At 54.6% G+C, this 12,928-nt stretch overlaps 5 protein-coding genes across 5 annotated transcripts; 3 read left to right on the top strand and 2 right to left on the bottom strand.

The window, feature by feature from the left end:
• Positions 1-267: 267 nt before the first annotated feature.
• CKM354_000719000 (uncharacterized protein) lies at positions 268-810 on the top strand (the record flags this gene model as incomplete). The annotated part of the gene is made up of 2 exons (XM_044802533.1): positions 268-686; positions 735-810. The coding sequence occupies 2 exons, from the start codon at positions 268-270 to the stop codon at positions 808-810; spliced, it is 495 nt and encodes a 164-aa protein (XP_044658468.1).
• Positions 811-832: 22 nt separating this feature from the next.
• CKM354_000718900 (uncharacterized protein) lies at positions 833-1,489 on the bottom strand (the record flags this gene model as incomplete). The annotated part of the gene is made up of 2 exons (XM_044802532.1): positions 833-1,167; positions 1,222-1,489. The coding sequence occupies 2 exons, from the start codon at positions 1,487-1,489 to the stop codon at positions 833-835; spliced, it is 603 nt and encodes a 200-aa protein (XP_044658467.1).
• Positions 1,490-1,999: 510 nt separating this feature from the next.
• On the top strand, positions 2,000-3,404 carry CKM354_000718800 (uncharacterized protein; the record flags this gene model as incomplete). The annotated part of the gene is made up of 2 exons (XM_044802531.1): positions 2,000-2,255; positions 2,308-3,404. 2 exons carry the CDS (start codon positions 2,000-2,002, stop codon positions 3,402-3,404), a joined length of 1,353 nt encoding a protein of 450 aa, XP_044658466.1.
• Positions 3,405-3,818: 414 nt separating this feature from the next.
• On the bottom strand, positions 3,819-7,778 carry CKM354_000718700 (chitin synthase CHS3; the record flags this gene model as incomplete). Its single annotated transcript, XM_044802530.1, has 2 exons — positions 3,819-4,294; positions 4,349-7,778. The coding sequence occupies 2 exons, from the start codon at positions 7,776-7,778 to the stop codon at positions 3,819-3,821; spliced, it is 3,906 nt and encodes a 1,301-aa protein (XP_044658465.1).
• A 2,851-nt stretch (positions 7,779-10,629) lies between these two features.
• On the top strand, positions 10,630-12,801 carry CKM354_000718600 (uncharacterized protein; the record flags this gene model as incomplete). Its single annotated transcript, XM_044802529.1, has 2 exons — positions 10,630-12,505; positions 12,563-12,801. The coding sequence occupies 2 exons, from the start codon at positions 10,630-10,632 to the stop codon at positions 12,799-12,801; spliced, it is 2,115 nt and encodes a 704-aa protein (XP_044658464.1).
• Between the last annotated feature and the right edge of the window lie 127 nt (positions 12,802-12,928).

Below are 12,928 nucleotides of genomic sequence, written 5' to 3'. Positions count from 1 at the left end.
GCCAGACTATTGTAAGCTTTTCACCTGCTCTACACCCATATCATATCCCTGCTCCAACTCACGTCTGCAGGCGTGCAATCGCAGCCTCACCTCAATTCCACCACCATCCCAAGGAGCTATGGCGTGGTACTGTTCCGCGGCTTCCAGACTCTGGACGTCTTCGGGCCGCTCGATGCACTCGGCTTCCTTGGGGGGCAGTATAAGATCGATCTGCATCTGATCGCGGACACTCTCGATCCGGTGACCAACCGCCCTGTGAGCACGTCGATGAGCTTACGCAATTCGAGCACCCACTACCAAGTGCTACCAACCACGACTTTCGCGACAGCACCTGACTTGGATGTGTTATTGGTGCCGGGGGGCATAGGAACCCGCAATCCTGTGCTCAACAGTAAGATCGACTTCATCAGGCAGAGATCGTCCAAAGTGCAATACATCATCAGCGTCTGCACCGGAGCGCTTTTGATGTCGAATGCAGGCGTGCTAGACGGAAGACGGGCCACCACAAACAAAGCCTCTTACAAAAATGTCACAGCGACCAACGACAAAGTTGACTGGGTTCCGCATGCGCGCTGGGTCGTAGATGAGAATATCTGGACTACTTCTGGAGTGTCTTCTGGAATCGACGGAACGCTTGCGTTTATCGAATGCTTGTATGGCCAGGAAGTGGTCACGAGAGTCGTCAAGTAGGTCTCTATGATGAACAGCAAATGACTGTTACTGACTCATGACAGCAACATGGAGTATAAGCGTACGTTGGACTCCGACGACGATCCCTTCGCAGATATTTGGAACGTTACAACCACATAGTTGCGTGCCAGGTGCACGAGACTCAAGATCTCCACTGGTCTTGCGACCCAATAGACGCAATATGCTCATACAGCTTCCATGCCGTGACACTGGGCATCAAGTCGCTCACATCCAGTACCAATTGAGTGGGCAGATCAAAAGTCAGCATAACATGTTCCGCACGAAGCTCTGCCAGAATTTCGACATCTGTGAGCTTCGTTGTGCCAGACTCCTGCCGCTCTGTCGATACAGCTCGTTTCAGATTCTCACTTTGGTCGCAATGCAGAACGACCGGTATGAAGACGCGTCCTGCTCTTAGCGCAGCGTCCTCGTATTCTGCTCCAATCGCGCTGCCGAGTTCGTTCTTCGATTGACAGTCTGCTTTGTGAGTCAGATTTCGGTTGATACAGATAGAGCAGGTCATTGGATCACCCGTGAAGACGACCAATCTATGTCTCTCGTCTCTGTTGAGCACCCATCGCTCGAAAGCCTTTTGACGCTCCTTACGACGCTCCACGTAGTATTGGGGATCATTACGCTGGAATCGGGCAGCAACAGAATCGATGAGCTGATGATTATCAATCAGTGCCACCTGTTCTTTGGTGTACAGCTTTAAAAGTTCTCTTGCGACTGTGAGCTTGCCAACACCCGGGAAGCCATTGATCCAAACAAGAGCCTTTGGACTTTCTGCTGACTCCATCGAATTGATGTTCCGCGAACAGTAGTTGACCGACTGCTGCCTCCTAACTGGTTTTGGAAAGTAAACGAGGACGGAGATTCTTTCTCCCTTCTTGGCGCTCGTACCCCAACGCTGGCGGAACGAATGAGGTGGAGGAAGGTGCAGCGGGAGGCGTTTCAACACCACCTTTCACAGCCTTCTGATCACCACCGAGGCTCGTCTCGAACAGAGCGTCAAAATGGATTTCTCTGTCGCAGCCGTACCTTTCAGCTGTTCCATTCCCTGCCGTGAACATGGCGCCGGCATCCGAGTCGACAGGGTCGTTGGATACGCAAGGTTATCTGCAGCCTGATAGCGGCCAACTCGCGGGCGTCAAGCGCCGCCGAGTGGTATTCCCGGCGGAGGATCAAGTGCAGCGTAAGAGGAGATGCAGTTCCTCGTCTCAAACAACATCGTCGTGGGTGAGCACCAATTCTTTTGTTGGGCTGAGCATCGATAGTAGCTCTGGAATTTCTAACACGATCGTACAGCATGCGGATTGAGCCATTTCGCCTCACGGCGACAGAGGCGATCAAGGCAATTGGAGCTGGAGACCTGACTGTGGAAGATTATGCCCGTTCTCTGCTGGACCGTATCAAGGAACGAGACGATGCCGTTCGAGCATGGATCTATCTGGATGGCGACCAAGTCCTAGAACAGGCGAGAGCTCTTGACAGGCTACCAAAGGAAGAACGTGGACCATTACATGGCGTTGCAGTTGCCATCAAAGATGTAATTTACACGAAAGGTACTGAGAACCATGTCGACGACAAGAGGCCCAACGAACTAATATCAGTCAGACATGCCCACACAGCACAACTCGGCAATTTACAAAGATAGCATGCCCGAAATCGACGCTGGAAGCGTGACTATGCTACGACAAGCAGGGGCTCTTATCTTTGGCAAAACAACCACCACCGAATTTGCAGCAAACGTAATCGGCACCAAAACCGCAAACGCACACCACGAAGGCAGGACGCCAGGCGGCTCTTCCTCAGGCTCAGGCGCCGCAGTAGCTGACTTCCAAGTCCCCCTCGCCTTGGGAACCCAAACAGGAGGCTCCATGATCCGTCCGGCAAGCTTCAACGGCATCTACGCAATAAAACCCACCTGGGGCTCCGTCTCCCGCGAAGGCCAAAAGATATACAGTCTCAACCTCGACACTCTCGGCTGGTACGCCCGTTCCATCGAAGACCTCACCCTCCTCGCCACAATCTTCGGCCTCAAAGACGACGAAATCCCTCGTCCTCTCTCCAACAACGGCGTCTCCGGCCTCAAACTCGCCTTCTGCAAAACCATGGTCTGGAACCACGCCGGCTCAGGCACCCGCTCCGCCTTCTCAACAGCCCGCTCCCTCCTCTCATCCTCTGGCGCCACAATCACCGACCTCGAACTTCCCCCAGAATTCCAATCACTACCTCAACTCCACACCATAATGCTCTTCTCCGACGGCCGCGTCTCTTTCCTCCCCGAATACCGTCTCGCAAAATCCTCCCTGGCAGCAGATTTAGTCGAACACGTCGAAGAATTCCACGGTTATACTCGAAAACAATACCTCTCAGCTTGCGATACCATCGCGGCGCTGAGACCGAAATTCGACGCTTTAGCGGAAGAATTCGATGCTGTGATTGTGCCTTCTGTACCGGATGTTGCGCCAGAAGGGTTAGAAAGGACGGGAAGTGCGGTTTTCCAGGGAATTTGGACTGCATTGCATGTTCCGATTGTTAATATTCCTGGTTTCACGGGTGAGGAGAATATGCCGATTGGAGTGAGTCTGGTTGCGCCAAGGTATAGAGATCTTCATTTGTTGAGTGTAGCGGAGCAGGTGGCGAAGGTTTGGGTGCGAGCGCCATTAGAATTGCCAGAAGAGAGGAGGAGAAAGAAAGCAACCGCGTAACAATATCACATATTAGCATTGAATGCAGAGTAATAATCTAGTCTTTTCCGCTGCGAGGCTTGAGGTTCACTCACGCCCATCCATTGTGTCGAACCTATCCCAGGATGCTTCTAATTCAGTCGAAGGCCGCCACACCATCCGTAACCCAATCTGGTCAGTCAAAAAATAGGCGTGAATCCCATATATACATGTCCGTCTCTGTAAAAGACAGTGTCGAAAGAACATCCACAATAAATCGTTCTTCTTGTTTCGCCCCCCTTCATTGCTCTATCCACTCCGTCTTTCCGCGAAGTGGAGGATTGTGATAAGTTTTATCGGTTCTGTGCGCCGTCCTGTATGCCGCTTTCCATTTTGCTGCCTGACTAATTTTGTTTGGCCCTTCTGCGTTCTCGTAGTCTCGTAAAACAGCAGTCATCAGATCATGAGCGAACTGACTTTGCGTTCGTGTCCGGGATAAGCTTGGTGATGGCTGCCCATGCTCGGACTGCCTTGGGTGCCATTTCCATAGAGTGTCTGAGTGCTGTCCATCCACTGCGGGCCTCTCAAGCGTCGTTCTTGTTCGAAAACATTCCAGTGCTTCATGACAATCTTGCTCGAGTCGAACTCCCCTTCCTCGGTATGGCCTCCTTTGCCGGCGCCCTTCTTCTCTCCCACGGCTTGACGGGTGTCACCCCAGCTGAAGTCGTCAAAGTGCCAGAAGGCATAGGTGGGAAGGACCAAGTTCCAAATTGGGAGAGACAACAAGTAGACTCCCATCCAGAGGACGTAGGAGACTCGGTGAGCTGTGATGACGATGAGGATACCAGGAAGACCAAGGATGAGCGCGAGGAGGACCAGAGGGATGACTGGTGCCTCGGTTCCGGTGATGGCAGCTTTGACGGCAAGGGCAACTAATCACACGGTGTTAGCAGGATTCCGGCAGATGACAGACGAAGAACACTTACCGACGTAGATGGTGAAACTGATAGCAGCTGGCAAGACCAAGGTACCCATCAATTCGATAAAGACGACAAACTGCATTGAGAAGCAGAAGGTGCCACACAGATCTCGGACCAGGACCAGCTCCATGAGATTGTGAATAGTCGAGTTGATCCATCTGCGACGTTGCGAGAGGAGAACCTTGAAGGTCTCTGGTACAGTGGTCTTGCAGACGGCTTGCGGAATGAACATTTGCTTTCTCTTGGGGAAAGTCTTCAACATGAGCGTGGACAGATATCGATCTTCTCCTAGGAGCAGCAAGTTCTTCTTGTGCAAAGTGTCCACGACGTTCTCCGAATAATGCTCGACGATGTCGGGATTAGCCAGGATAGGCACCCAGTAGTTTTTGCCGCCCTTCGGTGCTTTGATGCGGTACATGCAGAAACAGCCTGGCAAACATGTCACACCACCAAAGACAGACTCGAAAGCCTTGGAGAGATGGTGAGAGATGAAATACTCAAACACTTGAATCATGGACACCCATGTTGCTCGCTTGTTGGCAATTTTGGTCTCGCCGCAAAGTCCCATGATTTCTGGATCCTTGACCATAGCGGAAACCATGTGAGTGAGCGAATCCGGGAAAACTTTGGTATCGGCATCAACCATCATCACGATCTCGTAAAAATCGGGTGAGATACCAGTGAGCTTCCAGATGCCATTGAACATTTCGTACTCCAGCTCGGTCATACGCTCATCGAACATGATCTTTTGCAAGAACGACATGAGCACGATTTGAGAGTCGCGCTTGCCTCGATTGCCGGGTTTCGACGATTTAGCTTCCTCCTCGGTGCCGCACTTCACAACAACGATCATGGGAACGCGCTGTTGACGCTCCACCGGAATTTTGGTGTCGGCGCCATAGTCGTAGAAGCCACAGTACACCTTGGCCATGTTGTGACGTTTACTTCCAGAAGCGACAGCGACGTACGAGTAGGCCTGAACTTGGTCGGGTTGCACGGAGAAGTCCTTCATCATGCTCACACAAGCATCGGGTGTCGACATGGATTCGCCCTTACCCTGAATGAGACCATCGCACACAACGTAGATCAATTTGTGGCTGTTTGGGTAGTCGGTCATGGCAAGACTGTCCAACGTTGTGCGAATGCCCTCGGGTCCTTCAGAGTATGCAGTGACCAGGCAGATGGTGTGCGCGAGCGGAAAGCCGTATGGCTGCCAGTCCGGAGGAGGTTGCGGCACGACAGATTCGTGGATGAAGCCTTGTGGGCCGCGAGTGTCTACCTCGCCGTGCATCACGCTGCTGTACCTTTGAGCAGAGGACCCATAGTTGCTGGATTCCATCAAGCTCGCACGGCTCTCCGAGTGTCGTCCATCTGCGCCGTATAGTGGAAGTGTGCCTTCCGATCGGTTAAGCTGACCATAGACAGCCGCGGCATTGCCAATGGTGAGCCTGTTGTTCGAGGATGAGGTCACCATGGTTGTCGGCTGCAAGCTGCTCTTCCTGTTGCCTCGGTCGATAGCATATGGGCTGGTAAAACGTGACGTTGTTGGCAAAAAGCTGCTGCGCTTGCTCGATCGGTCGGTTCCTGTCGTCGAAGCCGGGTCCGTGATCTTTGGAGGCGCACGATAGATGTCATCCGACCATTCCTCGATCTGATCTTGCCGTTCCTTCTTGTCCTTGCTCATGCTGGTTTTGGCAGCAGCATACTTCTTGCTCAGGAACCACTCAAACAACAGAGCCATGAAAAACTTGGCCAGGACAATACCCAGGATAAAGATCAGAGACACGTAGAGCACGACCTTTGATGCGATACAGCCGACAGTCTCGGTGTCAATCGAGCCCACCTTGATGATTTCCTGAAAGCACTGAGCCGCCTGCTTGTTTTCTCCAGATGCGAATGCCAGAGTGACATCCTTGCCGCGGAGGGCTTCGTTCTGGCGAATCTCATCAAATTTGGCCGGGTAGCTGACTTGAGTCGTGTTGAACCATTCGAGCAGATTGAGGTCGAGAACATCCCCTGAGTACACCATAAGATTGCGAGAGGAATTTCGTACGTCATCCCAATTGAAATACACATCTCCGGACGACCGCAGGCTGTAAAACGCGTCTCGACCAGTGCGACCAGTGTGACAAGAGTAGCCCAGGTAGTACGGAATGGTCGCATTGGGTGCTGACGAACCATCCTGTTTGAACATGTTGCAAGGGAAGTACCAAGCAAGGTTACCTGAAGCATCAGTAGGGACATCTGAGCCTGGTGCAGCTGTGATGAGGCCTTTGCAGGCTCCATTCACGTTCTGAAACAGAAAACTGCCGTCCATGCCTGCTCCAGGCGGGTCTGGATCGAAGAGGACGTTGGAGTTGGGAGGGACGCCTCGTGCCAGAGGATGTTGACTTCTGGTCAAGTCGTACGCTTGCCCGTGGAAGATCATGTAGCCCGGTCCCACTTTGTTGATGCGTAATCGTAGAGGGCCACCTCCGGGACATACTGTAGCCGTGAATCCAAATGTCAAGTAACCCACGAACAACATGATGAGCAGAATGATGGAGATCAGCCCGATCTTCTCGCGCCACGCGCGCTGCGCATCTTTCGCCCGTTTGCCGAAACATCGGAGGAACACATTTGGAGCCCAGAAAGTCACCATGTGGCAGTATGTACCCCACAAAGTAGGAGTACCGCTCTCACTCTTGATCTTCTGCTTGCGCTCCTCTTTCTCCTCGCGCTCTCGCTCTTTCTTGGACAAGTTCCGGTGCAGCTTTGCGGGAGTACGCTTGCTTGCACTTCTCCCAGACTTGCCACGCTGAAGGCCCTCTTTTTCGTTCAGAGGCACGTTCTCTTCTCCAGTCTTGAGCGAAGGATCCGAGCTCAGCGTTTGCATATCTGCTTCGAGCTGTGGATCCCGACCCGTCGTTGAGGGCATAACGTTCATATCCGACTGTTGCACCCGCTTGCGATAGTAATAATCCGGATCGTTGGGGTCCATGCGTCGCCTTTCTGGTCTAACCAGACTCTTTTTGCGATTGAGCTCATCGCGCCTGCTCTGCCCGCCGGCCTCCATCATGGGATCGCGATCCTGAGGATTCGGAGAGTATGGCGAAGGTGGAATATTATTCACTCGCACTTCAGGACCATAGCCATCGCCCTTTCGTATTTTCTCGTTGCTAATGCCTCGCGACTGGGCTGGTGGCTGCCGGTGTGAGGAACTTTGCCTCCGCCGCCGATGGTGACTATTCAGGTCCTCCACAGCCCTCTCGCGGTGACCGCTGCTCTCGCGACGCTGCCGATGCGAGTTCGAGGTCCGGAAGGCTGGATGTTCACGCTCTTCGGGGCCTGCAGATGTTCTACGTTGTCGTGAGCCGGAGGAGCGGCGAGTGTTGTTCGCAGGGCGACCGGACGAGTCTCGCCGACGCGTCGGGTCTGGCCTGTTGTTCGAAGACATTATTCTGGTCTAGCGCTGGCCGAGACCACGCATTCCAGAGCCCTGGCTGTTTCTCGGGTATGGACCCCGCTAAGAGTGTTTTCCTGGCTTGTCGTCTCTCGGGCGATTACAACAATACGGACTTCCGACACCAGGCTGTACGGTGTCCTGTGCGTGAGGGCGGAGGGTACGGAGTGGCGGAGGAGTGTGTGCGGTGGTGGGCGGACCGAGTGTCCAGGACCGCGCGGCCGGGCAGAATGGGTGGCTATTCCTGTTCCTGCGCCCGGATGTTCCTGTGTGCCTGCCTGCACCGAGGGGTTCTCAGCGAGCGACGGCGGAAGGTGGTGGGAGGCGAGGGGTGTTTGCTCCCGAACGAGTGTCGCGGCGCACACAATAGCAACCACAGCGAGTGACGATGAAACAGACAGCAACAACGCGGCGCCAGCGACGACAACAGCGAGACACTGGGGATGGCGGCGCAGCGGTGGTGAGAACGATGGTTGCCCCGTGCGAAAGAGACGAGGATGTCTGCCTCCGCGCTGCGCTGATTTGTCCAGCAGACGGCCAAGCAACGCTGAGCCCCTGAAGCGCGGCGGGCTAGCAGCTGTCGCAGCGAGCGCGACGAACGTGGTGGCAACGGGTTATTTTGAGCGCTCGGCCTGCCGCGAAGGATCAATGTGCAGGCGCTATCGAGCCGCATCTCCTTCGTGAACAATCGATGCTGCACACACGAGTGTATCCAGACGATGCAGCGAGGAGCAGCGACGAGACAGGACGTGTGCACAACGTGTGGCCGTTGGCGGCAAAGCACAGGGTGTTGCCGTGCGACGCAATTCCTTGTCGGAGATCTCAAACGTTCCCAACTTCGGTTCGCGGCCGGATGCTGCTCCTCAATTGGATATTGCAGCGCGACGGTTGGAACGCTGCATAGCATAGAGCTTACAAAATGATATAGAAGACGGATCTCGCGTGATCCGGCTTGAACATGCTGCGACTATCGCTCTCACGTACGCACTCTGATTTTGGGTAGCGCGTCTTGGGTTCTGAGTGAGATGCACAGCAAAATTCTGCCGCAGCACCTGCATCTCAAAGTTCCACCGACCACGTTTTCACGCCGTGCCGTCTTCCGAACCAAAGATGGCCATCTTCTCGTGTTCAAGAGGCGGTCTCTCCGCTTCCACTGCGACTGTTGCATGCGCAGTACGCTCCGCTACGAGAATTGTTGCCGCCGACAGCGGTCAATGTAGATCTGCTGATGAGGCTATCGATGTGCTGGGTCTCCTGGTTGGCGCTCATGGTTCTTTTCGGCTCGCCGGCATGTCTCCAGCGAGCCCTGCCATTCGCTTGCTTCCAACGGAGGACACCCTTCACTTCCACCTGGCACACGCAACGCAACTCTGCATTGACTCGAGCCATTCGATCGTGCACGCCGCCTGCGCAATCTTGACCACCGATTGAGCTGTCTGCGACACTTCGATCACCGATGCGGCAACTGTCAAAGTGCGCCTGTCTGCATCTGCATCTGACCAATACTCCCCAGTGGAGTTGTACAGCAGGGAAGCTTACCCTTGCATGTTACCACAGTAGTTTCAGATGGCGTCTTCGTGCTTGCCTAGGCGAGTGAGCATCGTCCAGGCGCTTTTGCGGAGACATCTGACTTGGGCGACATGGACCGAAGCTGCTGCTGCAACAGAGACAGAAGCTTCTCCATTCATGAGGATCGGTGTGCGCCATCTCCTTAGCAGCGCGCCGGAAAGGGAAGCGGAGAGCTATGTTGGTTCATCCAATTTGAGACGCTGCATGAGCGCGCGTGCGCACGCACAATCCACTCACTCGCTGCTGCTGCTGGCTGGCTACGTAAGTGAAGAACAGGCAACATAGAAGTCCCCCCTCCTGGACCTGGTGTTGTTCCCGCTGCCCGCCGCTCGCTCGCCCTGTTCTCATCTCTCGAAACGCGCGAAACGAGGTAAATCGGGGCGCGGTGGAGCTCATCATCGCCGCCTTACCGCCCTGCCTCTGCCACCCATCATAGGGGTCCTTCTGACCAGCAAAAGGCCGAAACAGTACCACAGTTCGACGCATTGCCACGAGCGTCGAGTTTGTTTCTGCCGGATACCACCTCAGCCAGCCCAGCCCGCCTTCTCGTACTGCTGTGCTGCCGCGGGCGCTGCTCCCTCCTGCTGTCGTCGCTCGAGCTGCTGCTGGCATGCGGAGTTGCAGCGACATCTCCATTCCAATCTTGGCTGCATGCTTGGGGTGAAGTTTGGTACGTAAAGCACGAATTCTGTTGAAACGATACTTTGCGCGGCCCCGACTTGGCCGCTTGTCATTCCTACATTGAGCTCGGCAGAAGGATGAACACGCCGTATCCGCCGCCCGTACTGCGGGAGGTGGTATACTCGACGACGCAATAATGACTGCTGACAGCAGCTGCAGAGAACAAAGACGCGCATTGGCAACCACCACCACCTGCTGTTCCTCTTGACGCTGTCCGTTCCTGCTCCATCGCCACCACCCTCCTTCGAGCCTCCCCAATTTGAGAAGCGAAGGAGCAATCTGTTTTCCCAGCAGCCGTGCCGCCGCCAAAGCCACCCAATTCTTCTAGACTGCGCGCCTCAATTCGACAACCTCGCGGCTCTCTGCGCGCCGCGTTCTGGCGCCCGCCGTCCCTGCGTAGCCTCTCCTGCCCTCCGCCCAAAAGAATCGACCAGTGCGCCCCGGTCGACACTCATTTCCGCTCATTGCTTTCGTCACTATCACGAGCTCGTATTTGGTATAGAAGCTTGGTATCCGCGACGATACGAGACCGCGTATGGAAACATCCAACACACGAGCCGACCATATAATAGCCTCTCAGAGACCAGCGCCGGTCATGGCGCAGACGCAGGATGCTTTTGCAGCATCGTATAACAAGCAACTGCCCGACACACCTGAGTCGCCAAACAGCGTACAGTGGGAGCCAAAGGATGGTCGATTAACGAGCACCGATACGGCCGCCAGGCCCGGCACGCCCACTTATGGCGAATACTCGCACAACAGAGAAATCTCCAACGCAACGATAGAATCCACCCCTCCGCGAGACTCGCCATCAGTGAGGAGAAAGCCCGTCCCGAGTAGGCTACAGCCTGATTATGGGCAAGGACCAGAAGTCCGAATACAGCATGCACCTGCCAGCCCAGTCAACATCAGCCCGGGGCATATGTCCCACATTGAAGGTGAACAGGCGGCGATACAGATGAGCGAGGAAAATCGACGCGCTTCTCGAGACACCGCAACACCAGACTCGGGCTATCGGGGAAGCGTCAGTTCTTTGCCCATGAGACCGGCACAGAAAAGTTCGATCGGCGAGTCGAGCCACAGCAGGAAGTCGTCAGGCTCCTTCGACCCGAATCGCATCGAGGAAGAAGGCGAGGAGGGAGAGAACGGGAATACCGAGGACAACCCGGGTCTGCAATACCACGCATTCCCGGAGACAGCCAAGAAGCCCAACAATCGAGTTTCCCAAGCAACGACGAATTCGAGTGGCTCTGGCTCGTCAGCCGAAGCCAAACATCGCCAGTCCAATTCGTACTCTGGGTCGGCGGGTCTTGCGGTACCGCGTACAGGGCTGACAAGGCCCGCTTCAGCATATACTCTGGGAGGAGAATTGCGGGGCCGGACACTATCGCCATTGAGTGCGAACGAGTCCGACTCGAGCTCGCCTGCAAGAAATGGTCGTGATCTGTCGACGCAACGACGCTCTCCTCTTGCCCGCCCGCACAGTTATGTCGAACTTCTTGCCAATGTTCCATACAATCAGCAAGTTGCTCCCAGTGGACAGCTCAACAATGCTGGTCTGCAATCAGTGGTTGGCAATGCCGCCAGCCTTTTGCAAACGAAGAAGACTCTTGAGATGTACCGCGCGAATGTGAAGAAGACGCACGATGCTGCAGTGCAGTACGAGTTTGCTGTGTTTATGGTCAACTCTGCGCATGAAATAGCTCCAGGAGATGACCTTGATCCCGCGGAATTGATTAACGAAGCTAAGCACATCTTACAAAGACTCGCAGATCGAGCATATCCCTTCGCCCAGTACTATCTCGGGGACGGGTACTTCAGTGGATTGTTCAACAAGGGTAAATCAGACTATGATAAGGCGTTCCCACTTTTTGTTGCAGCTTCGAAACACGGACATGCAGAGGCCGGATATCGTGCAGCTTTGTGCTACGAATTTGGTTGGGGTTGTGCAAAGTCCTACCCCAAAGCTGTCCAGTTTTACAAAGCCAGCGCGTCGAAGAACCACCCTGGAGCTGCGACACGACTCGGACTTGCACAGATCAAAGGCGACATGGGCCTTGACTTCAGGATTAGGAACGTATATCGAGAGGGTGTCAAGTGGTTGAAGCGAGCTTCCGAAAGCGCTGATCCCCAGTACAACGCTGGACCTTTCGAGCTTGGGTTATTGCACCTCACAGGCTACGGCGATGACATCTTCAAGGATGAGGCATACGCCGTGCAACTGATCACACAAGCCGCAGAGCTGGGCCATGTACAGGCCAACTTTATGATGGGACAAGCCTATGAGAATGGACTGCACAGTTGCCCCAAAGACGCAGCGTTGAGTGTGCACTTCTACAATGGCGCTGCTTCGCGAGGCCACGTCGAAGGTATGATGGCACTTTGTGCGTGGTACATGGTCGGAGCGGAGCCGGTGTTGGAGCGAGACGAAGCCGAGGCCTACATGTGGGCAAAGATGGCTGCGGAGACAGGTGAGCATATGTGCGGCCCAGAGAGCGACGTCCGTTCATACTGACTTGTTTAAACAGGCTGGCCAAAGGCTGAGTACGCTGTCGGATACTTTACAGAAATGGGCATCGGATGTCGCCGCGATCCTCTCGAAGCTAATGTCTGGTATGTGCGAGCTGCGGACCAAGGCAATGAAACTGCACGGCAAAGGCTGGCCATCATCCGAGCTGCAGCGAGCGGTGACCTAGGTATTCCAATGAACAGGGAACCAGCGAAGAGCAAGGAGTTGGGCGGCAAGAAGAAATGGGGACTATTCTAGGACAATTTCCTGATCAGTGCAGGGCAATCGAGTACCCCAGCATTGGAGATCAGCTTGGACGTGACCGGACCTTGTTCGCGTTGGAGGCCCAGGACCAATGTCATCTGGGGCAGCTGTAATACTCCTC

This window comes from Cercospora kikuchii (genome assembly GCF_019650295.1).
Source record: "Cercospora kikuchii DNA, contig_00004, whole genome shotgun sequence".
NCBI classification, from domain to species: Eukaryota; Fungi; Ascomycota; class Dothideomycetes; order Mycosphaerellales; family Mycosphaerellaceae; genus Cercospora; species Cercospora kikuchii.
Note: the sequence above shows the minus strand (reverse complement) of the source record. Positions and strands in the feature narration are given on the sequence as shown.